We start from the raw sequence: 27965 nt of genomic DNA, 5'->3' as shown, positions 1-27965 counted from the left end.
GACCAAAGGACAGCAAACATGTACTTTGTTTTACAGTATAGTTGTTAAGTTGTGACTTGCAAGACACTTAATTTGGTCAATGAGTTTTGGCATACTTTTCAATCTGAATATTTATGGTACTTATGATCAAAATTTGAGATGATTTTTCAACTCACAAGGAAAGCAAAGAACTCTGTCCTTTTCTCCAACTTGCTAGCTGTGCTAGCATGTCAAAAGTTGAAAAGGGAATGTAGAAGGTAAAGTGAGCTCAACTGACACTTCTACCCCCACATTGTACTTGTAAGCCTGATATGTTGTTTAGAGATTAACTTTATAGACTTCATGCCTAGAAGCATGAAAAGAGTTCCTGAAGACCTGAGAACTTACATTTTTTAGCTGCTTCCATCCAGTTCTAATCCCTTTTTTAGTAACTTGAAAGGAGAAATGAATGTTTTCTGCAGGTGAGAACCTATATGTTAAATATTTTAAAGGACTTTCTACCTGAGAAACTAACAAAGAGGCGATGTTGTACTATGTAATGGTGAACTTGGTTAAAAAAACAGTAGCTGAAATCAGAGGAGAATAATCCAGTACTTAACTTCTGGGAATCTCTTTCATGCATTCTGGGGAACCTAGCTGTATTCACTCTTGAGTATTCTTACCATCAAGACAAGAGTGTTTATTTATAAAGCCTGATGTCTGACATCAGTCTTAAATGCAATTTTATTATCAGTCCCAAGCACAGTCAACAATATTTTACCTGGGAAAGAGAGCTTGAATGCTTTTAAACATTTAGCAATAAGATACCATAACAAAACATTGTTCCAAACTTTATCAAATGTAAATTATGAACTAACTTGCATTATGTAAAAGTACACAACTAACTTATCAAGTACTATTGTGTGGCAGCCAGTACTGGCTGGCAGCAATACTATGACTCACAGTCATGGACCTGCCTAGTGCAGGAAAATATATCTGCAACTAAACCTGTTTTGAGCAGCCAAAAGTATTCCCTAGTGGTAGCTGAAGCATAACATGCTACAAATGATACTGCACAGGGGTATCTACTCAAACTGTGACCAGATCCTGAGTTAGGTGGCCTACAAGATAAAAACCAAAACATCAAAAAGTAAAAGGCAGTAGCTGAGAATGACTTATGTGCATCTGTCATCAGGAAAGCTGGAGGTAAATGTAGTCCCAAGTGAACATCAGCTTCCTAGAGTGCTCCTCAAGAGGCTTCTTTTAAAGTATACAAAGACTGTTAGTGAATTTGCAGTCTGACAACAGTAGGCATTATTCTGTGACTTCTGGTTGTGTATGGTAATTACAGGCTGATGCTCTTACTTTTAGGAGGTCATAACTCCTAGAAACAATTCTGTAGTGTTCTAGCCAGGACGTCATTAGGAGTGGCTTCTCTTAGTGTCTGCTTTTAAAATAATGTGTGAGTTGGATTGCAAAAGTGGGATAACACTGCACCACAAGAATGAACAGAAGTAATGCAGGCTCTCACACAAATTAGCATAAGGACTTGTAGCAGGGTGCCTGTGTATTTAGCATGGTCTTGTGCAGAATTATAACCTTACTCCCATGTGATGTCCCTTTCAAGGTTGTTAGGTGTGGGTGCTGCCTCCTAGCCTTGCTCAGCAAAGCTCTCCCTAGTCATCCTCTGCTTGGTTTAACTCTGTAGTCAAACAGTCTGATCTCCTCAGCACTGAATGTTGTAATGCATCTGAGCCTTGTTGGCTTCTCTGTAGCTACTCAAACTTGGCAGCTTGTGCTATCAAATCTTCATCAGTCCTGAACAGATTCACTGTAAGACTTACAGGTTTTGCTTTTGAAGATTCTGGAGGCCATGTTGTATCAGGGAGTAGAAAAGCACAGGAAGTTTGGTTAATGTCCTATGCTGAAACATTCCCTTTAATGCAGTAAGAGAAACTTGTCTGGAATAAGAATTTCTTCCCCTTTCCCACCTCCAATTTTGTATATATTGGGAATCCATCTCCTGAGACAGTAAGAATAGCAGATGCTGCTGCAACCTTAGAAACATCTCAAGTGGCCAGAAGATCAGATATTCTGCTTGGTGATATGATGACAGAATACCAGTAATTGGAATACCATATAAATGAGGCTCATAGCTATGCAGTTTGTGGCATAGCTTGCTCATCTAACTTAGAGCCTTATCTCTATTTCTGTATCTTGAATGTTTCTCAGTACAGCTGTTGTTGCTTAAATGGAGCTACTGTGTAACTTAACAGCTTGGTTCTTGCTTCTGCTTATCAAAACTTTTGTCTAATCAATAGCTTGTGTTCTTGTTTTCAGACAAATCTACCTATCTTCAAACTGAAAGAATCTACAGTCAGAAGAAGATATAGTGACTTTGAATGGCTAAGGAATGAACTAGAAAGAGAAAGCAAGGTGAGTAAAGTGAAAAGGAAATACAAGTCTTCATAGACATACAAAGAGTCATGATGCTGAAATGTTTTCATTGTGTTGTAAAGCATGTATCATATAAAGCAGATGCTGTAGTCAAAAATATCAAGAAATAAACCAGTGTGTCAGTCTTTTTATCAAGCCTCAGTGCTGCCAGAGGCTTTTTGTTTTAGTAATTGTGAGTTAATTCAGAGATAAACTACTTGATTTCAGCTTACCTGTGTGGGCAAATACTGTTCTTCTCTGCTCATGTTTTATTACTTCACTAGGAATGTTACCGGTGAGTTGGGTCTTCTAGGAGAAAGAGGTGGATGAACTTGCTTACAGGCTGCACTTAAGGACACTTCTGTAATTCTTTCAGGTTGTGGTACCACCTCTACCAGGAAAAGCTCTTCTCCGCCAGCTCCCCTTCCGAGGAGATGATGGTATATTTGATGATTCCTTCATAGAGGAAAGGAAGCAGGCTCTTGAACAATTCATAAACAAGTAAGTGTTGGATCTAGTTATTTCAAGACAAACCTGGAGCTCAGCCCTGGAAAAACTGAATTGAAGCTGCTAATCCTCCTAAGGATGGTAACTGCACTAGGTTCAGAATATTAACTTTCACATAATCTTGCAGTAGGATGTACTAATGTTACTTAATCCCATGTTTAGTTTGGGTATCTTAGTGCTTACCTGAACAGTTGAAATGACTGTCAGTGTTGTTAATTTATGCAAATTGCTTCTAAAATTATAGTGTTCAAAATAATTCTACTTTATAATTTCTGGATAGATATCTTCCAACTGGGTGAACAGTAGAGCTTACAGTGGACTTACAGCAGTTTACTTTGATTGAAGTTGTGAGGTAGTATCAGTTTGTGTGATGATGCATATTTTCTCTAATCATCTTGAGAATCTTTCTGAAGATTCTGAAGTAAAAACACTACTCAAGGTATGCACACATAGTTTGAAATAGTCACCGTGGATTTTGTCCCTGCCTTTTAAAGGGTGAGCAGAAATTATAGTAACAAAGTCTTATGATTCTTTTTCCACTATCTGACACTGCTAACCACTGTCTGTTCACTGACCTGAGTAGCTGGTTTAGTCTCTTTAACAGTGTAGATCCAAACAGTGGGTAAGGAGTGTTGTCAATTAACCAGCTCTTCTGGTTAATGCTGTTCAGACCAACTGGATTTGGGACTGCTCCCTCAGGGAGTTCAAGCCTGTCCGTTCCCCTGGCATTCTAATCTTGTTCAAATAGTGATGCTGTTTAACAGGAACAGAGGATGCCTGTGAGTTACACCAGAACTTACAAAAATGTACCTCTCTTACTGTTAGTTACTGTTAGTTCAGGCATGGTTCTTGGAGGTGCAAGTAACTAGTTCACTAGAACTGTCTGTCCTGTACAAGTAAGCGTGTCCATATGAAATCCATGAAATTTTTCTTCACATAGTTGCTTCTTAATTCATTTTAGAATGGTTCTGAGCTGGTAAAATGCTTTGGACTGCTCTTTTTGCTGTTCAAAGACAAGTGGCATGAACTTCCAAGGTATCCAGTAGTAAGATGGAATATGTTTGGGTTTGCTGTAAAATCAAGTCAGTCATGACTGCAAAGTACAACCTTTATCCATGCAGACTTGGAACTCTATCTTAAATGGAGAAAAAGCGCACTTACTGAAAGTTCTGTATGCTGAGTCTAGCAATATGCATGGGAGAGGACTATTGGTGTTCTGAAGCAGCTGATGTGAAACAGTATTTTACCCTGTCTCTCTGAAAAACTCTGTATAGCTGACAGAAATGGAATGGCCAGTTTATCAGTATCCATTTTTCAATCCTGCTGCAAGTAATGAATTGATTTTGTGGAAGTGTAAAGCTTCTTGGTTATTTTTTCCTCTTTTGAAACATAAACAGAGATTAATGTAGATACTGATATCATGGCAGTGTTGAGTGCATCTGGAATAAAGCTTTCCAGGCACAAATCATAGCAATTTATCACATCAGTGTATTCTAATGGCATGACTAACTCATTAGGTAAATATTACTAAAGTTTTGAACCATGCTGAAGCTTTAAGGCTTCTGCCAAGTACTCTGGGCACTAGTGAACTTATACCTGAAGGTCCTCTGCATAGTACATTCACATTATTGCATAATCAAAGTTGGTCTTTGCTTCTGGAATTAAAGAGTCCCTCAGATAACTGATACCACTGGAACAAAAAAAATCTTGGTGCACCAATGCTAGTTCTTAATATTCAGGAGTGTGAGATGGATGTTGTTGAGAAGCTTTGTCCCTCTAGATGTAAAATCTGAATCACAACAGTGCAGCTTGAGTCAGTTCTCTTGGCCGGTTGGCTGGCACCACCACCACCACCATACAGTGACATTCACAAGGGTGGTTATGCCTCAACACTCTTGTCTGCCTCAACCTGACTTTGAAACACATGAAAATTCTTGAAGTAGCAGCTATGTGTAAGGGTCACCTTGGTGAAAAATATTGAGGGAAAGCCAATGCAGAGTGAGGTATTCTGAAACCAAGAGCTGAATCAGAGATAGAATCTAGTCTTGCAATTCAGCCACCAATTTTCAAGCCTTCCTGAAAGGAAGAAAGAATTGCTGCTGCCTCATCCTCTCCTATATATATTTTCCTTGAAGTTCAACATCAGTAACTTCATTCTGATGGGGTAAGAAACTCAAACTAGTTACTCTAGACTGTCACCCTTGTGACCTAGTGCTTGAGACTGCTGGCCTTTTTTTAGAACCTGGCAAGATGGATACGTTTTTATAACTGCTCTTGAAATAATCCATCAATACTGACTAGGAGAGCTCAGCTTCCTCATTATAGGTCACCCTCAATGACAAGTGAGTAGTGACAAGTGAGTATGTTCTGTGGTGAAATAAACACTAATAGATAAATTTGGAGAAGATGCACAGAAGTGCTTGAAGTGGTGTTGAGCCACTGGAGCTGAGTATGTTTTGCATGTGTTCAGCCAGATGGGTAGAAATGTTCTGACAGATGTGGAGGCCACAAGGCTTACAGAAGCTGCCCTTGGGACGGTAGGGGACTTTTCTCTCCTAAGAAAGAAGTCTGTCTTGATTGACCAACTGGATGTAGTTTTGTTCAAACCAAACTGCATTAGGTATTCATGTCCATAAATGATGAACTTTCAGCTATCTGATTCTTTTGGATTTTTACCTGCATGGTAAAAATGGTATTTTAAGGGTTCAAGTGCAGTACCTTGTGATTTTCTTCCAAGTTTGTGAGTGTCTCCTAATTCAATTTCAGCTCCTTTACTATTAAAATGATGGTTTTTCAGCTTAAATGAAATCTACGGTGGAGATGCTGGTGTCCCCTAGAACAGTCAAGCTCTGTCTCCTGTGTTTGCAAGCTACCACATGTGCAATGAGCAGAAGGGCCAGTAGCCCCTGGCTGTGTGCAGTGCTGCCCATACAGGCCAGGACATTGGTTAGGGTCCAGTCTCTGGAGCAGTGCCCGAACCATTGGAAAGCCTTCGCACCCCCTGCTGGAGCCAGGCTTCAGCTCTGCTGCAACGAGCTGCTGCTCAGTGACACTGAAAACAGAGGGGATAAGCGGTCTTTAAAAGGCTGTCCCATGGCAAAGGTGTTAAGACCTTTTTTAAAAAAAATCCTCTTGCCTTTCTTAGCTCTAGATTTCCTATTGCTAGAATGAGCACTTACTTGGATAGTCCCATCAATTGCAGGTGACAGATGATGTAACATGCTTCCAGGGGATCAGAGGTAGCTCAGGGTTCCTATGGACTAACTTCGTATGGGGAAGCATGATAAATCTTGCTGCTAGACAGCATTCTAGTTGCCAACAGTGAAGTGAAAGTGGCATCTGTGCCCAAGTGCAGAACAATATGTTATTGGTACAAAACCTTGATCTGTAGGATAGCTGCAAGTAGGCTCAATTGGGTCACACTAATGCTTTTCTTTTTTCTCTCCAGGGTTGCAGGCCACCCACTGGCACAGAATGAGCGTTGTCTTCACATGTTCTTACAAGATGAAGTAATAGATAAAAACTACACACCATCCAAAATAAGACATACTTGAATTTTAAAAGCATCTTCTCAAATATTAGTGGTTCTTATGCTTGGTTTTAAGAGGTTGTAGTTTGTCTTAGCATGCTGAGGATGAACAGGCACGAAGTCTCCACTAACACCAGTACACTGCTTGGTCTTTGCATATGCTTTATAGCATTTAAGAACTCACTTGTCTTCTAGCTAAATCCCTCTGAATCCTTGATTTAAGAGTGTTATACTATGAAACCATCCACCCCCCCCTTGCAATGTCTCACAAACCTTTCCACTATTATTTGCAATGACTTAACAATGTTTACTGACTTGGCCTTACTTGAACTTTCACAACTGTAGTGTCACGTGTTCACTTGTATTTGACTAAACTGCTATGCTGTTTCTGAGGTAGTCACCTGTCTGAATGTCTGTAGAAAGACTGCTTTATTTCTGATATCCTGTATGAGAAACACTTATGCAATTGTCTTCAAGCTTGTAAAACACTTTATACTGAAGTAATGAGGGAATTATCTTTATATTCTGTAAGAGGAAAAAATTGAATTTATATACTAAAGTAACTTGTCTAAAGTTTTGAAATAAAAGTGAAAATGCACTTCAAATGTTTTGTCACTCTTGACCTTGAGTGTGGAGTGTCTCATGCTTTCTGAGGGGGAGGGGCTTGACTATGCTAAGTGAATTGGTGTTACAGCCTCACTGTGATGCTCTTCCACAACTATCACTAACAGCCAGCACTGAATACCCTTAAATGCTGGCACTCACTCTGGAAGTGTTAAAGAACACATAAAGGTATAAAAGGCTGTTCCTGTGTTGTGGAACCAAAGCTGGATTACCTCTCATGAGAGGCAATCAACAGATCTGACTTTAATAACTTTGGGAAAAGAGTACCCTTTCTACCTGGCATGAGAAGCATCAATCCAGCTTCAACTGGGTAGTGAAAACTATGCCATCTTATAGAGAAAGGAATGTTTACATAACTTACATTATGCCATTATTCCTAAATTAAAATAGCTCTGCTCTACAAAGAGAATTAGGAACGTAAAGTCGTACAAGTCTGCTGTAAGATGTGATCGTAGACCGCTTCCCTGAACACTGCAGGAGGGGTGAGCTGTAGCATTGTGCTGGTTGACCGCTGGTGCAATGCAGGTGCTGGATGGCTGAACTGCAGTCACAGGCAGCACTGCTGAAGTTGTCTTTTATACAGGAAGGAAGTGAGCTAGAGAAGCTTCCATAGTCTTCCAAATGTGACATGGAAGTTGCCTATCCAGTTGCTCTGGACAGCAGATTCCAGAATATTCTGGTAGCAATCTGCTCTAGTGTTTCGTGCTATTTAGTAGCTATGTGTTGGCAAAGACTCAGCTCTGCTGCTTTTTTTCCTTCTTATGACACTTATCTCTGTAAAGAGCATCCTACAAACTTTCTGGCAAAATTAGTAGCTTCTTTTAACTAAGACCATTAACCTCATTTATGGAAATCTGAATGTAAAAGACTGAACTGACAAGGCAGTGGTGGCTGGCTGGATTACACATAGTACTAGTGATTAGCTGCACTGAATAGATAGATAGATGTTTGAATAATTGCTCTACATAATTAAAATTTAGGTGGAAACCTCATACTTAACTGAGACTATGCTGATTCTCTCTAACTGTTCTATTCATGAAACCAAGGACCAAAACCGACAGTCCATTTGCAGCCCAGGGCTGTCACTTTTCAAGATGTTTTTGATAATGTAAATAATTTCCAAATTTCCATCTCCTTGTTGAATCACCCCTAAAAGTTGAGTTATTCTTGAAAAGGGGGAAAGAAGGATTAAATATATTGAAGTTTCATTATGTAGGTTTAGGTACAGAGTAAGTAATTTTTCTTTCTCAAATGTTATTTTCTGAGAGAAGCTTCTTTCAGAAATCAAAGTAAATGCCACATCTTAGACCTGAAAGATGATGACACAATCTCTATCATTTGCCATGAAAAAAATGAAAATATTTAGGTTGAGGACAGAAAAACTGCATGCTTGATATGTCAAAGTATTCCTGTTTCCAAAGTGAGGATTTTGGAGCATTAGTCTCTTAGACTGACGAATTTGCCTAGCACTCTGGGATCTCACCTAGCCTTAAGTCCTGCAAGGCTAGCTAGAGACCCTAATTCCAGTGTAGTGTAACTGGTTGTGCTTCAGTGCAATGTGCAGCAGTGGGAGCAAGACACGGTCTGTGATTAGCTGTGCCTAAACCATAGGGATCTGTGCATTGTCCCAGCTTGTGAGTCTGCTCTGCAGCTGGGCCAGATCTTTCAGCTAAGAGGATGAGATAGGGGTGTGGTCCCGTTGCCTTGCCTGCTTTGCCAGTACACTCTGTTTTGTCCTCTAGCCTGGGCCATGTAGGGACTACAGCAAACTGCAGGGTGTGATTGCCTGATTGCCTAGCAGGGTGGGTGTAGTTCATGCTTATTGCTGCTCTGGGACAGCAGCATGAATCTGACTGAAATGAATGTTCTGTGATGGATTCTGTGCAGCACTGGGCTTTACTTCTCTAGCTCATAGACTGATTGTCACAGAGCTGGAGAACCGCAATTGATTTTTCTGCCCTATCAGGATCTTTTTAGTGTAGAGATCAGAAAATAGTTGAAGATTATTACAGGTACTAGAAGAATGGATTATAAACAGTTTGTTGGTTTCTTTCTAAGAATGTGCTCTGCCCTGTGGTAAGTGCATTTTTAAGTGCTCCAAGCTTGTTGGGGTAGAAGATACTTTGAGGTTCCACAGCCTGTGACTCATCTTGTGTATTTATGGTCTGTCTGTCTTGGAAAAGATAGAATGTGAGACACAGCAGACTGCAAATGGAAGAGAGCTGGGGTTAAAACTTTGACCTCTGAAACATGTGAGATTTTTGAGCTTGGAAGTCAGCAGAGCTAGGATTTCACTTGTGACCTGTATTCCTTGACACTGCAAACCAGTGAGCCATCAATGCACACAGGGTATTTCTACCTGTCATTTTAGCATGCATGGTTCTTCAGTTACTCATTGCCATATGAACAATGCATTTCCCTCCTACTATTGCCAAGTTGTTGTGTTGGTTAGGAGGTGTTTCCCTCTTTCTTTGGTGTGATTATGCAGTTAGACACCTTAATAAAACCTCAGTCTTTTTAATTGAAGCAGTGCTTTTGTACTCATCACCTTTTGTTAGCTGCACAGTTCACAGGTACTAAAAGTTGTAATGACATGCAACGGAAGGCACATACTGGGGTAGACCTCTGATGCACTTAGTGTTATATCCTAGAAAAAGCTACCTGTCACCTTCCTGAGAAAGACACCTTGCAGTTGGTATTGATTTGGATTACAGAAAATAGCTGTGTGTAGGATCTCACAAGGCAGGATCACCTAAGCTACTCCTTTAATGTTTGTCTAATCTGTTTTTTAAAAACCTCTGATGATGGAAACTCCACAGGATCTAGGGCAATCCATTTTAGCAAAGAATACTTCTATTCCCTGGTAAGTAGGGGACAGTGAAAGAAGCTGATTAAGGACAACGGTTGAAAGAATAGTGGAAATTAATTTAAATTCAATATATTTTTATTCTTTGTAAATACAATGAGTACAACTTTTTAACTTCACAAATCGGTTAATCCACTTTGTACAGGAAAAGTTTTACTCATTCTATGATAGTTCAAGTGCTGATCTTTCTCAGTGCTAGTTCCTAATAACAAATCAAATTTTGAAAAGTACAGCAGCTATCTTTAAATGTTTTTTTTTCTACATTATTCGTACATCAAATAAGCAGCTTATAACGTTTTTGTGTGTGAGAGGGTATAGGCGAACAAGGCTTCAAAATTAGAACCTGGAGTTTTCTAAAAAGGCATTGGAGACTTTTGGAAATTGTTAGCATTGTATCAGTCAACAACCTTTATTTCTTGGAAATAAAATTCCTTCCACTGATTTTTTTATAGTCATTTCATTTCTCTGCACATCTCATTGACAAAGAGTTTGGCCACCGTTGCCTTTGGTTTCAGCACTGTGCCAACGGGACAGCCAGCAGATCACTGAAGCGGTCATCTCCATTGTATTTGGTTTTGCTGTTTTAGTCTTCCTTTCTTGTGTTGTCTCTTTTCAGGTGTGTATGTGTGTGTCTGTGTGTGTGTGTCAATGTATGTCTGTGTGTGGAAGAAGAAGGAGGGAAGGTCGGGGAGGAAATGTATAAAGCTCTTCTGTCTTTGAGATGTTAACCGAACAAATTGTGGTGACATCTGCATCAAAGATCACCAGTTCATTTTGTAGGAAGAATGGAGCTGCCGTCATAAGCTACCTTTTAATCAGTTCTGAAGGCCACTTCATGATGCATTATAGCAGAAGCAATGTTTTGGTAACTTGGTCTCAAATGTTGCCTATCATATTAAAAATATTTTCCCAACATAGGCTACTTTTAAAACAATTCTGAAGGCCACCACATCTTGTGTTACAACAGAAGCCAAGTTTGGTCACCCGGTTCCAAATACTGAACAAGCTAAAGTACCTTCTTTCACATTTTGTCTCAGATCTGCCAGTTGAATGAGAGAATAGCAGAGTCTTTGTTAACTATGACTGGCATCTGAATTGCCTCCATCCTGTAGTAACAGGAATAGCAGCCAAATTCCAACCACTTTCACTTTTTCTGTAGAACAAAGCATTCTCTCCATGATCTAAATCACTCTGTTCAGAGCAGCAGAATCATATCTACTGGGGTATTTTTTGTCAATGAGTTTAAGGACTAAACATTCCCAGGCTTATGCTTCCTGTAGATTTTGTTAGTTGAGGCTTATTCTCCATAGATAAAAGTTCTTCTCAAACTGTCCATCCTGATTGTTTATTTTAAGGTAATTTATATGTCACTGGATTTATACATATCTGAAAGCAGTCTTGTAATTGGTACATTCCCAATGGTCTTTTTGAAAAACACTTCTTCTATTGTAGATGGACTAATTGAACGTAAAGCTGGTAAAAGCAATAGAAGTTTTCCAAAACGACAGGGTTGTGTGGGATACCTGGAGATAAAGAGAAAAATAATTTCGTTGAAGTTTTAAATTATTTTTTCAAAGGAAGGACTTTATTTTATAGAAAAAGACCAATATTTACTAAATTGCACAGATGATGCTACCTATGTGTCCCAGTTTGAGACAAATTTGGGAGGAAACCCCATAACCTCCACCTGAGTGCAGTCTGCATGGTCTAGAATGACTCAGAATCTAGTGGGATACTATTGTCACCCCAGGACACTGTGCCAAAACCCTGTGTTTTGTACTTGTGTGAGCAAGAAGGCTGACTCCAAGGAAAACTCTCTGTGGCAGTCAGCAGAACATAGGACAAGGTCTCTGAGTTTTGTTTAGCTCCTTTGTTCATTCCCCTGGAGCAGAAGGAATACAAAAACTGGACCTGCTCTGATGTGTCCCTCATACAGCAATGTTCTCAATGCAGTACAGGGAAGAGCTTGACTTGTAGTAACTGCCCCTTCTCCAGACTGCCCTCCCTTGCATCCTCTTGAGAGCGACTCCACTGGGATCAAAGGGCTGATACTGCAGTGACATTGGCGGGAGGGTAAATTCAAGCCCGAGGATGAAACACACAGGCTGAAAGCCCTCTCACGGTGGAGTCTGAGTGAGAGTCCTGTCTGTGGACTGCACTTTTCCCTTGTAAAAGGATATTGTTTACAACATACTATGGGTAGCACAGTATCTAAGTACTTCCAGCAACACAGAAATGCTGTGGAAAAGTTGTTCCCTTGGGAAGGGAAGATGTGGCTGTATATTCCTCCCTGGCTTCTCTCTCCAACAGGCCCTGTCTCAGTTAAGGTCTCCAGGGAACAATCTTCATGGAAAAGGCCTTCCTTAAGAAGAGGAAGAGATTGCTATGCAGTAGTTACTCTTTTTGCTCTGAAGCAGCCATAACTGGATGGAATTTGCCTTTTTACTTCCATCCCCAGTGCAGGCCATTCCCTGTAGACTAAAAGAAGTGCTTCAGAGACTGCTACCATCTCATCTCTGGTACTGATAGGGCTTCTGCCTGCAAGAGCTACTATGACAGCAAATCAAAGTCTCAGAGGGAAAAAAATGTATAAAAGTTCCTCTTCCACTGCTCCATCTCCAACTGTTTTAGTCTCGTGGACTTCCGCTGCAACTAAAGGACTTTGCTGTGGCACCACAATGGGATTCAAAAATTCTGGGATTTTCATTTGAACCTGATCACAAATGGTGGCGGCAGATCACAAATGATCTGAGCTGCTTAAGCTCCTTGTGTCCTGATTTCTGTGTCTGCAAAATGGAGGAGGTTATATGGGAACTGGAGATCATGTGTGAAAGGCACTCAAACTGACTGAGATGCAATGTTTTGAGTATCACTTTTGGTGGTATTTGATTGAATCAAATGTGGAGGAAATTTAGCCCTCTGAACTCCAAAGTGTTGCACAGCCATTATCACTTCCCAGAGGAAGAGCTCTCCTTTTAACACCTTTCTGTTTGTTTAGAAACACTCATGTGCTAGAGCTCAATTGAAGATGAGCAACAAAGGTGGTTAAGGGTCTAGAGCAACAGCTAAGGGAGTTGCAGTTGTTTAGTCTGAAGAAAAGGAGGGTAAGGGGAGGCTTTATCACTCTCTACCTTAAAGGAAATTGTAGTGACGTGGGTTTTGGTCCCTGCTCCCAGTCACAAACAATAGGACAAGAGGAAGTGGCTTCAAGTTGCACCAATGGAGGTTTAGTTTGGATATTAGGAAAAATTTCTTTCCTAAAAGGTTGTCAAGCATTGGTACAGGCTGCACAGGGAAATGGTGGAGTCATCATCCCTAAAGGTATTTAAAACCTGTAGATGTGGCACTTGGGAACATGATTTGGTGATGGACTTGGCAGCATTCGTGGTTGAACTGGATGATTTTAAGGATCCTTTCCAACATTTTCTGTGGTTCTATTTCAGAAATCCCAGCAGGCTGACAGCCAATGTATACTCCCTGTAGCAGCCTGGTCCCCATTTCAGTCAGTGCAAATGCCACCTTCCATGCAATGAGGGCAAGATTTCACCCTACACCTGCCAGAAGCATTGGCAGAAGACGCCACTGACCTGGTGTGAATGTAGCTGTTCAGGGTGAGCTGGGCTTCGTCTTGAAGGGCTGCTATGGCGGCAGCATTTCGGAAACTCCTCAGTTCAGAACCACTGTGTGTGGGCACTGGAAAGCAGATCAGTTACTAGTTCAGCTTGACTCTTGGGTGGATCAAAACAGTTCAGTTAGCGCTACCAATGGAAATTAAATGTTCCCATTAGTTCCCCAGCACTCCACTGTCAGCCCTTTCAAAATGCAGCAATGACTATTGGAATTCAATACAGGGAAACCTGCTGGGTGATTCAAAGCTATGCCTGGTTTAAAGCATCACTTTAAAGCAGCAACCTCGTAGTTATCAGACCAGACAAGCGAGAGATCCTTTCTGCTTACCAGCTTTAAAAGTGACAATGCATTTGAGACAGGCAAATTCAGTAGCATCTAGCCGAAGTTGTCTAAATCTAGCCACAACCTCCTGTAAGGCCTGTATTTCTGAAATAATTTTATTCAGCTTCTGAGAATCTGTATTGTCACCGTTCATGCCTGAAACAGAAACAGATGAAATAAATAATATTAAAGGCATTTGCTTTATTTCATATTGATTTCTGACAAAATCCTCTGTATCAATGTCCTCTCTATTGTCACACTTGTCTATCTGGTTCCATGTAAACTGACTATATTGTATGAAAGTTAATATAAAATCTTCTCTTGGATGATAACAAACACAGTAATTTGCATTTAAATGACAATGCAAGCAGTCATGAATACAACAAAACAACATTATTTGCATTTAAATATAGATTTATAAATGACAGGTATGCTCTATTGTTCAGTAGGAATTTGTTATTCTTTACATGTTGTTCTTTTTTCAGTAATGTATTTTTATGGTAATTTTTGTAACAAAGTCATTAAATTGTGCAATTCTTACCAGATACAGCCAGTAGAGTGTTAGCATCAACTGGAATGGCCCATTGTGCTATTCCTAGAACAAACAGTTCTCTCCAAGCATCTTCCAAAAGCATCAGCTGTCATACAATAGATGTACAATATAACATAGTGTATAATTTATAGATTTATAAACAATTTAAATATGTAAATTTCTGTTATTTTAAAAACTACTTTAAATGCCTGTCATGGTATTTCCCCCACAGCATTCATTAGCTCTTCTCTTAGCCTTTTGAGAAGGTGTCTAGAAAAAAGTCTATGCATTGTAGAAAAACACTGAGGGTTGGCTCACTGTGCACCACGTTGTGAACCAAAAGGGAAGAGAAAGAAAGAGAGAACTCTTTTCCCAGAGCATTTGCTCACAACATGAACAGACCTGCTTTCTCAGCATGGTATGGGTTCTCTTCTCCTCCCCCTCAGCACTTACACAGCTGTTCTAGGACAGGTCTTTCCTCTTGCTCTCAGGGGATTACACTCCTTTCCCTCGGGAAGGCAGAATTTTGTGAAGAAAAGCCTGGATAAGATCCCTGTATCAGTGTAGGGAACAGTGCTTTAGAGCACACATCCATCTTATAACCCCCTCCTTACTAAGCCACTCTCTATATCTGTCAAGCACAGCATCTGAACACACAAACAATTTCTCAGTGTCACTTGTTTTTCTGCTTTTTTGCTTAAAATCACTCAGAAATTCCAGGCATTAAGAGCTGTTTCTGTTCAGAGATGTGAATATCCAGGCACCTATGCTGACAGTATGGCTAGTTCTCTGCAGTTTTTGCACATTGCATGTCTGTATGGAGGATGTGTTTTTCTCTGTTTTCTCTGAGGCAATGCTTGTGATTTCCCTGAAGAGGCAGGGGTGCATCTGAAGAGGAGACAAGACTTCTGGAAATGCAGACTGGCAAAGCCAGAACAGAAATGTTTAGTCTTGAGGGCATCTATGGATTATTAGCCCAGACAGACGAGTTCTGAAGAGAGGATTGGAGGACCTCTGGTTCAGCTGAAGTGCATGGCCAAAGGACACGTGGTGGTGTGTACATGTTGCCAAGACCTTGTGTCACAAAATAGGGTGACAGAGATTTGAAGGGGTGAGAACTGTAGTGGGCTCAGAAGATGCCTTCTAGCAGCTCCATGCAGAGAAAGCAGATTGCCCACAACTCAAGCAGAAAAAAAAAAAAAATGAAGCCACCAAAACAAAACCTCAAAATCTGCAATCATTGATGTTGCTATGGTTCCTGAAACTATCAGCAGCTTAGCTTCATAGGAAAAGAGGAACAAGGATATTTTAAGTATGTAAAGAGTCTGTAAAGAAGAACAAAGTAAAAAAAAGATGCTGTACCAAATTAATGATGATATCCTTGGAATCAGATGTGTGATTGTAGTAGGTGATACAGAAAGCATCAGTAAAAGTGAATCCTTCATCTATGTGCAAACTCTTAACAATACTGCTGTTCAGGACAGTGCTACTTGTTGCCAGCCACTAGGACACCAGGGAATGGGCAGAAACTGCACAGGAAATTCTACCTGAATATGAGGAAAAACTTCAAGCATTGGAACAGGTTACCCAAAGTGGTTGTAGAGTCTTTCTCACTGGAGATGTTTAAGAACTGCCTGGACACAATCCTGTGCCATGTGCTCTGCAATGACCCTGCTTGAGCAGGGAGGTTGGATCAGATGTGATCCCTTCCAACCTGACACCTCCTGTGATTCCATGATTACATGGAATGGTATTGGATGGTATTAAACCATCATGTTCCAATCTGAATTATCAGAGTCTCTGCTCTCAACTTGTCACTGCCGGGTTATGTCCATTTTATGCCTTTTTGCCGTGTGCTCTGCAGAACTTCTCCATAACCTAAGGGAATTGTGACAGGAAGGTACTCATGTCTCTATATACAGTTGCTGTTTGAAACACACTGGATTTTACAGTACCAAAAACTGCCCAGATTATTGTCTGTAATGGAGACAGGGAGTGGGTGCTGTGTCTAGAGTGGGGTGCCCATCTCCACTTTCTTCTGAGAGCAGATGAATCTGCTCTAAAGTTTCCTAACCACTGCAGCCTGCAAACCCAGTCTCTCCTCTGGATAACCCCACCTGATGGATGTGCAGGTGTCTGTATGACATAGAAAATTATTCACCAGCCTTTCATTTGCTTTTGTCATTTCTTTTCATTTGTTTTGTTCTTTTTTTTTTTTTTTTTTTTGTCATTCATTCATGCAGATACAATGGCAAAGAATGGTGGTCTCTGGAAGATATCAATTTCATATTTTCTTTCCTACTAAGCCTTTAAAGTCAGAAGACTTTAGAAATAAGAGACTATTCCAATAGTTAAAGCTTTCTTCATGCCTATGCATAAGTCTGTAAAACCACCAATTAAAATAATTCATGCTGAAGTCATACTCGGCCCTCTTTCTTCAAAGAAACAACAAATACCAGGCTTTCTGAACAACTGGTTTTGCTTCTTAATCAACCTCATCCTTGGTGTGACCTTTTGTTAGGGACCTGCATTGGGCCACCCTGTCTCACAGATAACGTGGGCAGGTGTGCAGGCCAGCAGCACTGAAAGCATGACATTTTTTGTTGTGTGGTTTCCAGTTCGAGATGGACTTATCTGAATGAATCTAGGCAAGGGACACAGCCTCTGTTTTACCAGAGGTAAGAATGCAGCAATGCTCAGACTTGTGTTTTATCAGCAAATTAGTTTCTATTTATTTCCCTGCCTTCAAGATAAAACTGCCCTAGAGTCCTGAAATTACAGTGCACTTGCCTTTTTTAGAAGAGCACCAAAAAAAAGCAAAATTCAAGAAAATATTTTAGTTTCTCCTCAGCCAGATGTGAGGGATACCAAAAGAGAAATGCAGACACTTACAGCTGGGCCATTGCCAAATTAAATAAAGCAATGGCAATGTTATAAAAATCAATCATGATTATTCATGAAATAAGGTGATTAAAATCAGAATGATTTCTTCTCCAGCTCTCCTAAGTATGACAGGGGAATCATGCAGGAAGAGGCCCAAATCAAAGCTTTTCTGCTGCTGGGCAGCTCTGAGTTTTGAGGAAGCTGACTTGCAATGAGCTACAGCAAGTGAGAGTGATGTTAAGGAAGGGCTGCATTTTTAATATGTTACTCACTAAGATTAGTCCCTGCTATGAAAGTGAAAGAGGTAGTGGGTTATTTAATGGGAGCACTGTGGTGCCTATGGTAGATAAGCAGGCCGTGCTGTTTGAGGCGTGCTTGGTCACATGCCATGGAGATCTCCCTGCTTCCAGATCCTGCTGCCTCCTCCTCTGCACACTGACAGAGGTGATGGTGTGGGAAATGCCTCCCTATTATGTCAGATAAACCCTTTGCCTTGGGAGCCTCCTGTGGACATCACTGGTCCAGAGAGGGACGCAGTCTGCTCCTGTGTGCTGGGGCTGCTGCTGGAGCAGCACACCTGCTTCTTGTCCCTGACACTTGAGCCTGTTTCTTTGGTTGCTCGCTGTGACTGACCCAGTGCTCCACGGGATTAGTGGCAGCAGAAGACACGGTTAGAGAGCGGCAGGATGCCACGCTGGGATTGTTGTCTTCCTGTTGGCATGCGTGACCTCCCAGGCCCCATCTCATCTCTCCCCTCATCCTCGCTGCATAGCAGGACTGCAAGTGGAGCTGAGCAGCATTCCTCTTTGACTAATTTCACAGTAAGCATTTTAAGATGTGGGTTTGATGCTAGAAAATGAGCATTTTTATACACCTTAGCTTTAGAACACATTGTGACCATCATTATTTACCTTTAGATTGAAAACATTATTGGTTTCCTAGGAAGCTCTTTTCTTGTAGTTCAAAATATATATTTGCATATCAACTACAACACTTTTAATGTGCTTCTGGGGAGAGGAACTAGTTCCTCTGATGACTGCTATGTAACATCTATGGCACAGTTTTTCTAGTTACCATTTTGGTAAATTAGCTCAATCATATCAAAGTAATAGATGTCTTTTATGATTGGAGCTTTGTGTAGATTTCCACCCTTCCATTTTACAATTATCTGATTACTTTTTTAAAAAATTGGTGCATTATACAAGGCACACTGAGTCCTCATCAAGAATCAAGTCATTAAGAAATTGTTTCATCTTGTATGGTTCACCTATGATTTACTTGAGGCAAAGGGAAATTATCATAGAGGAAAACAAAACATATTAGGGAACATATTTTAATTAATGGTAAAAAATGTTGGGGGCTGGCCAAATACTGCTTCCACCATATTGATGTAATTGTAAGCCAAGGTGAATAAGGAAAAAATTTTGTCTGTATAAACAGTTGGGAGGAGAGGAGAAGAGGAGGAGCAGGAGAAGGAGGATGAGGAGAGGAGGGGGAGGAGGAAGAGGAAGAACTGGTAGAGGAGGAGGAAGAGGAGGAGACTTGATCTTCAGAAACAACCTCAGTCATATCCTGAGACCATAAACTTAACTAAGCATTTCTCATCCCTAAATATTAAAGTAAGATGCTATTCCCCATTTTATGGAAGGAAAAGTCGTCCTACAAGTAGAAAAGCAGTTTGGGCACACCAAGTTTGGTCTGCAGCCTGGTGATTTCTCCTCTAGCACTTGTCCTTCCACAATACTAGTTTTATGCTAGATTTCTTTTTCCTGGCTTGGTTCTTCACTTGCTTTACAAGATAAAAGTTAGAGGAAAGCAGTTTCTAAATCACTGCCTGGTTTTCAGGGACAGACTGAAATGCTGCACTGAACTTCAGAGCTGCTGAAGTCCATTACAGATTTCAAAGTCTAGGGCTGAAGGTCCAGGACCCAATGTGAAGCCTGAGCCTTCTTTAACAGGCAGGCCAGGCCGTTGCCACTCCCGCTGCCACTGCCTTACCTGGTCTTGTAAGGACAAGGTGGAGAAGGCTGGGACACTTTTGGCCCACTTGATGCTCATGAACAGAAGTCTGGCTGCTGACTCGCAGACGGATTCAGTGGCCACTTCGTAGAGATACATAGGGGTGCCATTGACTTCGTGTGGGTACTAATGTCAAAGAGAAAATAAAGCCATTTCATACAGTGTCACCAAGGCAGCCTGGTCTTCCTCTCCCCTGCATTCAGTGCTCCTGCTCATGCCCAATACAGAGTGTGCACTCTCGTGTTCTGCAAGCAGAGGGCATTGCTTGCAATGGGCTCACTCCAAACTGCTCCTTGCTGCTTATCCATGTGGATGAGCTGTGCTAAAGAAACTGTTCAGAGCAGGAGGTTGAAAGGAGAATGAAATTATTGCATCAGAAGGGGAAAAGTACCAAAATTATGTGCCTTGCTTTACTCTGTTACACAATAGAACCCCTCTGATAGCAGAGTCAGAAGAATAAAAATTTGATTAACAACATGTAGTTTGTAACCTTGCTTCAGAAGCTGATTTAGCATTCCAGCCCATCTCAGCAAAGCAGTAAATATTAATTTAGCCAAAACCTTCATCTTGCTCCCTGACTGCAGCAGGTTGTAAGAAGATGCACAGAGCCAAGCATAACTATCTAGAGGCTGTGTAGGGTTTGAATGGAGTTATGTTTTCCAATGCGTGCTACATTTTCTTGCCAAATAAATTCTGATTCAGCATTTTTCAAAATTACCACGTAAAACTGTATGCTGTGACCACGTTTATGATGGGTTCTGCCAAGCTCTGTACCAGCTCTGAAAATGCAGAACTATTTAAGCAGTTTCTTCTGTGATTTTCTAGATGCTGCGAAGACACAAAATGCCATTGCAAATGGTCTAGTGAAAAACATCACCTTTCAGCTAATTCCTGTGCAGTTGAGGCCACAGCAGTGCTTCCACTGGGCTGCTTAGGAAATGTCACAACCAAGAAGTGCAGAGAGCCAGCTTAGCCAAGTTTGGGTTTTGTGTCTGTGGGGACAAGCTGCAGGCTTTGGTCAGTACACAAAGTACTTTCTGAACTACACCACCATGGAGATTGGCATTTCTCTGAAGAAAACTCATTCACAGGGATTGCATTCCTTGTGAAACAAGGTTTAAAACTGACTTGTGGATGGGCTCCAGGCAGGAGGAGCGTTTCTGCATCCATCAAGGTATAAGAATGCATGAGACAGGGTTTGTATGGAACAGGTTATCCGTTGTTCCTGCTGCATACCGCTTCTCCAGAGGCTGTTGCACCTCATCTCCTCACAGCCTTTAGGGGTGTAATGGAAGTCCCCACACAACCCACAAAGCTTGAAGCCTTTCTGTTTGCCATGTCTACCCCAGAGGCAGGAAGGAGCCGACAGGTTGCAGGCACCTCAGCGGCAAGGTTTGCAGCCCGCCAGGGGCCAGGGTAGTGGCTGACCTTTGGGGTGGGCTGTGCCAGGCCCACCAGAGCCTGTCTCTCCGGGGTGCCAGTGACAGCGGCCAGCTCCAGGCCGTGGGGCTCCAGCTGGGAGACGGCGGTGAAGAAGGCGGGTGCCGGCAGGGCGGCAGCGGGGAAGTGCGGGGCTCCGCCGCTCTCCTCCTTGTGCCCGCGGAAGTAGAGGGCCACCTGCTTCCGTATCGTCGACGTCCGGGGGCCCCGCTCGTGCTGCACCGCTGTGGGACATCAAAGAGGGACGAGGGAGTCACCTCGGGGGTCCGCACTGGGTGCCCTGGGCTGCTCGACCGGGCTTCCCTCCCTCCCTGCAATTTTCTGAGGCCAGCCCTGTGCCCCCCGCCGCCCGAGGGGCGTCTGGGGAGAAGTGTCTGAGAGCTGCCGCAAGATGGGAGGGTCATTCGTGGCCGGGCTAAGGAGACACCGAAGTGACACAGCTCTCCTCAGTTCAGAGCAGCTCCCTGCTGCCGCCCCGCCACCCCAGCCCCGGGAGAGGGGGAGCAGGTACCATCTTTGTTCATGTTGACCTCCAAGCACTTCTTCAGCCGGCAGGCTCGGCACTGGTTCCTGTGCGTCTTGTCCACCGGGCAACCTCCCTGCAACACAGCCAGCCGTCGGGCCGGGGGCAGCAGCGCGCCCACCCCGCCGGCCCTGGCGCCGGCCCCGCGGCGGCGGGGGGCGCGGAGGGGCCGGCCCTGCGTGCGCCGTGCCGGGCCGTGCCAGGTGCTCGGCTCGGGACGGGGCGGGCCGGGCGGGGCGGGCCGGGCCGCCTTCAGCACCCGAGACAGCGACGGCGGCGCCGCCCCCTCGGGGCTCCTCGCAGCACCGCGCATCCCTCCGCGATCCCGGCCTCGCATCCCCGCGGACACGCTCCCGGAGTGGCAAGGAGAGCGGGCGGAGCAGAAGGGGAAAAACGGGGCTGCCTCCGCCTGGGCGCGGGCACGGCACGCCGGCGCGTAAACCCATGTTTGTCCATCGCCTGGCTGTGCTGAGGCTTACCCGGAGGCCGCCCCTCCCTGTCCTCTCACACCCAGGCGATGCGCTGGCTGTGCCTTCCCCCTGCCCGCATCCCTCCTTCTCCCTGCACATCTCCCCCATCCCCTCCGGTGGGCTGGGGCGGGGGGACGTGCAGGGGGGAGGCGGGCTGGGGCACCCAGCGCCCGGCCTCGGCCCGGGACCCCCTGGCAGGAGAGGGCGAGGCTGCGCGGCCGCTGCATTTTGCTGCGGGAGCCTCTCTGTTGGTGGGGCAAGGACAATGCGGGCCCCTGGGGAAATGCAGGGTAGGGGGTGCAGGCGGTGAGGGGGCTAGGCTGCTGCTGGTACCTGATTTCCTGATTTGCAAACATAGGTCCTATTCCTCCTGATGCTCCTCTTGAAAAATCCCGAGCACCCATCGCAGGCGTAAACCCCATAGTGCTTTCCGGAGCTGCGGTCCCCACACACTTTGCAAGGGATGTCTAAAATGCGACCTGAAAGCAGAGAAGGGAAAGAGGGAGAGAGAGAGCTCTCAGCAATCTGACCTCCGGAGGGATTAGCCCCAGAGCCGCAGTACAAGCAAATAATGAAGTGATTTTATAGCCAACTTTCTTTTCCTTGAGCAAGTGTCAGTTTTCTACAATGAGCATTATTCATGCCCCGCTACGTTTATTTGGATCTTCTATAATCGCCAAGACCCATTTTGGAAGGGAAGATTACAGCAGCGGGAGCAGCAGTCTTGCCTGCGAGAAGTGAGGATGAGGGGGGAGGGAAGGGAATTCGGGGGGTTTGGTGAGGGAGGTGTGTGTTTCTCTGGCTTTCTGGCGCTCGGCAAACAGGACGGCACTTTCCCTGGGCAGGAGAGCAGTCAGGAGACCGATACACAGAATAAACCAAACCAAAATAAAATGATCGGGAAACCAAGCAACCTCCTCTCCCCGCAAGCAACCCTGGCGAAAGGGAGCTGATTTCCACGGCAGAGAAGGCGTGCCATTTTCTTCACCCCAAAACCTGCAGCAAAACTTTCCGTCTCTGTTTTGTGTTCGGAGGAGTCAGCGGACCTGTGAGCCTGGCGGGCGGGCAGTGTCCCTCCGTCCCGCTCCGCCCGCAGCCCCCGCTCCGCCGGGTGCTGCTTTCGCACCGGCTTCGACTAGAATTACAAATACTCTCAGGGAGATGTAAAAACTCGTACAGAGACGATTGCAGCCCGGTTTAAGAAACCCGCCAAAACCCCCCTCGGCTTCTGCCTTTTCTCCGGTGTTATTTTTCTTTTCCTCCTTCTCTCTTCTGCTCTTTCTCTTTCTTTTTCTTTTTCCTTTTCTTTTTCATTTATTTTTCTTTTTCCTTTATTTTTTCTTTTCCTTTAATTTTTTCTTTTCCTTTAATTTTTTTCTTTTTATTTATTTTTTAAATTTCAATTTCTTTTCATTTTCATGTTTCTTTTCCTTTTCCTTGCTCTCTTTCTCTTTTTCCTTTAGTTTTTTTCTTTTCTTTTTATTTAATTTTCCTTTCCCTTGTTTTCTTTTTTCTTATTCTCTTCCTGTTCCTTGTTTACTTATTCTTTTTCCTTTAATATTTTTCTTTTTCTTTTCATTTTCCTTGCCCTTGTTTTCTTTCTCTTCTCTTCTCTTCTCTTCTCTTCTCTTCTCTTCTCTTCTCTTCTCTTCTCTTCTCTTCTCTTCTCTTCTCTTCTCTTCTCTTCTCTTCCTCTGCCTCAAACAGCCTTCTTCCCTCTTACCAGAACTTGAATTAGAAATTCAGTCCCTCTCCCCAAACCTTGGTCTCCAAACTCTACTGGAGGGCTCTCGGGGCCGCTATATTTATTTGGAAGTAGTTCAGGGATAGCCCCGGCTACGGCTGGGTGAAGATGCAGGGGAAAAGCGGCAGCGTGCGGAGCAGTGCTGGGGGCGGGAGGGGGGCAATGGAAACAGGCCGCAGGGGCTCCTCTCGCTCCCTAGAGAATTTAGGAGTCCGAGATACTTTCAGACATGTCTGCGCTAAGGTTCTAAGACAATGCCTGCTGGCAGACAATAGGGACATTAGATAAAGTGTTAACTTAATGATTTTGCCCATTGAAACTCGTTTGACTGCCTCCAATGAGCACAAGCTGCCAGCTTCTCCCCTAAATGAAACCCGACAGCTGCTATACACAACACGGCGAGAGGGACGGGGATTAGGTTAGGGACTGCGAGAGGGAGGGGTGGCGGAGGGAGGGAAGGTGGGAGGGGGGAGAGAGAGGTTAAAGAATAGAAAACTTTTGCGCAATTAATAAGGAGCGCAGCTGAAGGATGCCCCCCCGCACACCACTGCCTGCGAGCAAACCGCGGCTTTGGAGCTGCAGGTAGGCGCCCGTGAGGAGGGCTGAGGCCAAGGCACGGTTTCTGGGAGTGTGTAATTACAAGCCCTCCTTGCCACCTGCCTATTGGGGCACCAGTGACCCGTCAAAAAGTGTAGCATGGGAATTCGGATATCGCACAATGCAAACGGGGGAAAGTGCCCGACTTCCCTCTCCAGTCCTTAGCATCCACGGGGAGAGAGACGATCCACACGCACGCACACAAAGGAGGAGGAGGAGGGGCAGGCTGGGGGTGGGGGGAGAGACACTGAAGCGGTACGTGCGGCGGTGGTGTATCCCGGTGCCGAGCCCGGCAGCGCTGCTCTGCCCCCGCGCACCCCGTCCCACCGCCGCTCCCCTTCCCGCGGCAGCGGGCCCCGGCCTCGGTCGCGCACCCGGGCCCGCCGTGTGACCGCCACCCACCCCGGGACACCGGGCAGCCACGGGGTCCCCGCTTCCCCGGCCGGCCTGCGGTGTGGGGCGGCCGGCTCCTCTGCCGGCGCTCAAGTCGGCCAGTGGAGATGGAAGAAACTTGTGTTAGTTTTCCCCACATAGATTTTGAGTTTGGGAGCTGCTTTGGGGAAAAAAAAAATCCTATGCACTATGTACATGCATATCCACACCACGCATATAAACACACGGCCCGTATATTCCTTACACACCCCCGTACTCCTGCCATAGATGGCGAGCACCTGGAGCGCCTCACCAAACCCATATAAACATTTTTTTCCAGCGGCCGGAGCAGCGTGGCCGGTCTGCCCAGCTCCGTGGCCCCCGGCGAGGCGGTGGACGGGGTGGGGGGCACGGCGGAGGCAGCGGCTGGAGCCCCCCGCGTTTGCGGGGCCGCCCCGTCCCGCCGCCCGCCCGGCCGCGCTCTGCCCACCCCCTCCACCCCTCCAAACCCCCGGCCCTGCCCCGCGGGGGCTGTTATGAGAAAACTTTCTTGCTGGGCAAAATATGAAATAAATAGACGGGTAAGAGGCAGGGCGGGGGGTGGGAAGGGAAAAATGTAAGCTTGACACGGGGTCATGCGATAACTGATTAACTCTGTTTAAAAGCGCTCCGGTTCCCCGAGGTACCGCTTCGTCTCAGAAGTTTTAGCGTTAAGAAAATGGGATTTCTGTTCAGCAGGGAAACCGTTTTGAACATCCCACGACAGGGGGTCCTTGGGGGCTTTTTTTGTGTGTCATAATTGCTTAAAGGATATATGGCAGCCCCGATTACTGTAATTACCATCAGAGGCTGTTGAAAGAAGTTAGTCTGGGCTCGGGGGACGGCGGGATGGGGTCTTGTTACCACCCAGGCAGACATCGCAGTTGACATCGCCGGGCGCCCACCGGCGGGCAGAAGAGCCAAGACGCAGCCCCCTCGCCCGAGAGCCCCTCAGGACCCCCGGGACGATCGCCCAGGCCCTGGGACAGCTGGTCGGGCTTTTGCATGCGCTGCCGAGGCCGGCTGGGCCGGGGCCCCGGCGCTGAGGAGACCCAGCGTGTCCCCATTCCCGTGGGGTTTGACTGAGTCGGGCCTCGGGGTCCCTTTCGGGAGGTCCCCAGGGGTCAGGGGGTCATCAGTGAAAGCGGCGGCGGTGGCCGGGGCGTCGCTCGGCGCCGTGGGGCCGAAGGAGCGATCCAGCCCGGCAGGTTTTCACCTCCGCAAAATGTCTCCGGCAGAAGCTCCGCCGCCCTTTGGGGACAAGACTCCCCGGTGCTTCCTGCCCCTTCCTCATCGCTCAGAAACCTGCCAGGAGCCCCGGCAGGACCCAGCGAGGCTGCCCACGGGCCCGATCCCCCTCCGGCTGCCTCGCACGACCCGGGCAGCCCGGGGAACGCAGTCGGCCGAAGCAGCCCCGGCCGCCGCAGGTTTTTTTAGCTCCCGTCCCCTTCCCCGGCTGGTAGTACCTTAGTACCTCGACTACAATTTTATTTCCTTTCTCGCGGGGCTGGGGCAAAAAGATGCCGCGCTCAGCTCCGCGGAGGAAGGGGACAAGGCAGCTCCGCCGAGGCGGCGGCAGCTCGGCCGCAGCGCCGGGGGCTCCGCGCCGCCCGCCTCCTCCACGCGCGCCCTCCGCCCGCGGCCCCCGACTGCCCCCGGCCCCGCCGCCGCGCCCCCTCCCTCCTCCCCGGCTTCCCGGCCCCCGCGGACAAAGGGCGGACTCGGGTCAAAATAATGGAGGGCAGCGGCGAGGAGAAGGCCGCGGGGCTGGCGGGGGGCGGCCGGTGGCAGGTACCGCGGCGGGAGGGAGATTTGCCTCCCTCGGCCGCCACTCCGCAATCCCGGGAGCCTGTCGGAGCGCAGAGGAAATAGCTGTCCGATCCATCACTTGTCAGACATTAAATTGGATTGGGTATTTTCCCCCCCTTTGTTACTGACTCCATCCATATTACAAACTCCGAAAGTCCCATTGGGATTATACGAATTGAGCCATTCTGTAAGAGCGGTTAGTCATGCTTTAAATTCCCCAGTTATGAGGTGCATGGATTTAGGATTAAGGAAAATGTGACTTTTAAGTTGTTTCTGCTTTCCTCGTTGCAGGATTATTTGCTGTAACTGGGAATGGTGTGCAAAGTATTGCATTTAAATCCTCCTTCGACCGAGTTGCTTACGCGATTCCGTGTAATTGAGTGACCGGAGTTTCAAACTCTTAAAAAGAAATCATTATGTCGCAGAAGATTGCATAAAGTCCGTGAGAAAACCAGCACGTTTGAACGCCGAAACGCCTTTTAAACCCAAACCTTCCCCCCTTCACCCCTGTGCCGGAGACCCGCACGTAACCGGCCGCGTCCCGGCGGGACCAGCCCCTTCCCCGCCGTCGGCGGGGTCGCCTTCCCGGGTGCTCGCTGCCCACGGGCTTCTGCCCCGGCTCCCAGCCCGGAAAGCCGGGACACGCAGCTGGAAAACGGCTTTTTGTAAGCCCCAGGCCCAAACTCCATCGGGGCAGCCCCGAGCCTATATATTCGTTGCCACTCCGGTCGGAAATATACACTTCTTTTTCAATTGGGCGCGGGGTGTGGGGGGGTGCAAACCCAAGCCACAACCCCCCCTCCCCTTCCTCTCCCTCCCCTCCACCTCCCGCCCCCCAGGCCAGGCTGCAGCCGGCCTCGGAAAGGCTGCTCGAAGCCTCCACCGCGTTATTACCCACTTGTTGATCCCGCCGGCTTGCTCATGCTCGAAGCCCCCGTGAGCCGCTAAACTCGGGGCGAAGTGTCGGCGCCGGGGCGAGGCGGTGCGGCCCCCCCGGGGGCCCCCCTGCTCCGCGGGGCAGGTGCCTCCCTTGGGTGCTCACTGCTGGCTCCGCCGCGGGGGCCGGCACATCCTCGCCGCAGCCCCGCTCCCCCAGCGATGTCCTCCCGAGGGAAGGGGACACGCTGCGGGGACGCGGAAAGGGGGTGGGGGGCGCGGAAAGAAAAGTGAAGCAAAACAGGGAAAAAAAAAAAAAGAAAAAAAAAAAAGGGAAAAAAAAAAAAAAGAAAAAGAACAACGAAGTGACCCAAAGTCGGCGGCCGCTGGCTGCCCCTCTCCGAGTAGATGCTCTCGGGACCCTGGGAGGGTGCTGGGGGTGCGACTGTGCTCGCCACCGCGCTCCTGGAAGGCAAGCGAGAGCCACAGCAGCCAGGACAACAATGAGGCGAAGGAGAAGGTAGGATAGGGAGCGGGGCTCTGCGCCGAGCGCCTCGGTGCAGCAAGCAGGGAGATCAGAGCCTGGAAAAATAATGGAAGGGGGGAAAAGGCGTCAGAGGAGGCAGTCTCTGCCTCTCAGAAACTGAATGGTATAAAAAGGGAAAGGTTTCCAGAAGTTCATTACACTGGCTGACTTCGCGCTTTGAGCTCCAGGCTTCGGCCCCTATAATATCAGCAGAGAGGCTGTGACAGGCAGCGGCGGGGAGGGGAGAGGGACGCCCCTTGCCCA

General features: G+C 46.0%; 2 protein-coding genes across 2 annotated transcripts in view; one reads left to right on the top strand and one right to left on the bottom strand.

Moving 5' to 3' along the window:
- The window catches only part of SNX3 (sorting nexin 3), a 17686-nt gene extending 10634 nt beyond the window's left edge, over window positions 1-7052 (top strand). The window contains exons 2-4 of the mRNA XM_038132763.1: window positions 2299-2394; window positions 2771-2895; window positions 6350-7052. Of these exons, the coding sequence (XP_037988691.1) occupies window positions 2299-2394; window positions 2771-2895; window positions 6350-6455 (327 nt within the window). The 3' untranslated portion in view covers window positions 6456-7052. The remainder of the gene's footprint in view (window positions 1-2298; window positions 2395-2770; window positions 2896-6349) is intronic.
- Window positions 6816-27965, bottom strand: NR2E1 (nuclear receptor subfamily 2 group E member 1). The gene is made up of 9 exons (XM_038132762.1): window positions 27198-27965; window positions 22072-22217; window positions 21257-21344; window positions 20734-20969; window positions 19285-19431; window positions 14413-14509; window positions 13878-14027; window positions 13508-13613; window positions 6816-11443 (listed from the first exon to the last, which is right to left on the bottom strand). Exons 1-9 carry the CDS (start codon window positions 27220-27222, stop codon window positions 11281-11283), a joined length of 1158 nt encoding a protein of 385 aa, XP_037988690.1. The 5' UTR covers window positions 27223-27965; the 3' UTR covers window positions 6816-11280.

This window comes from Motacilla alba, chromosome 3 (assembly GCF_015832195.1).
Source record: "Motacilla alba alba isolate MOTALB_02 chromosome 3, Motacilla_alba_V1.0_pri, whole genome shotgun sequence".
NCBI classification, from domain to species: Eukaryota; Metazoa; Chordata; class Aves; order Passeriformes; family Motacillidae; genus Motacilla; species Motacilla alba.
Note: the sequence above shows the minus strand (reverse complement) of the source record. Positions and strands in the feature narration are given on the sequence as shown.

Coding starts and splice junctions, on each gene's coding strand:
- NR2E1 (XM_038132762.1), bottom strand. CDS start 27,222: ATGAGCAAGCCGGCGGGATCAACAA. Junction 21,345..22,071: donor TTTGCAAATCAGGAAATCAG/GTACCAGCAGCA, acceptor GCTGTGTTGCAG/GGAGGTTGCCCGGTGGACAA. Junction 14,028..14,412: donor CACTCTACTGGCTGTATCTG/GTAAGAATTGCA, acceptor TTTCTGTTTCAG/GCATGAACGGTGACAATACA.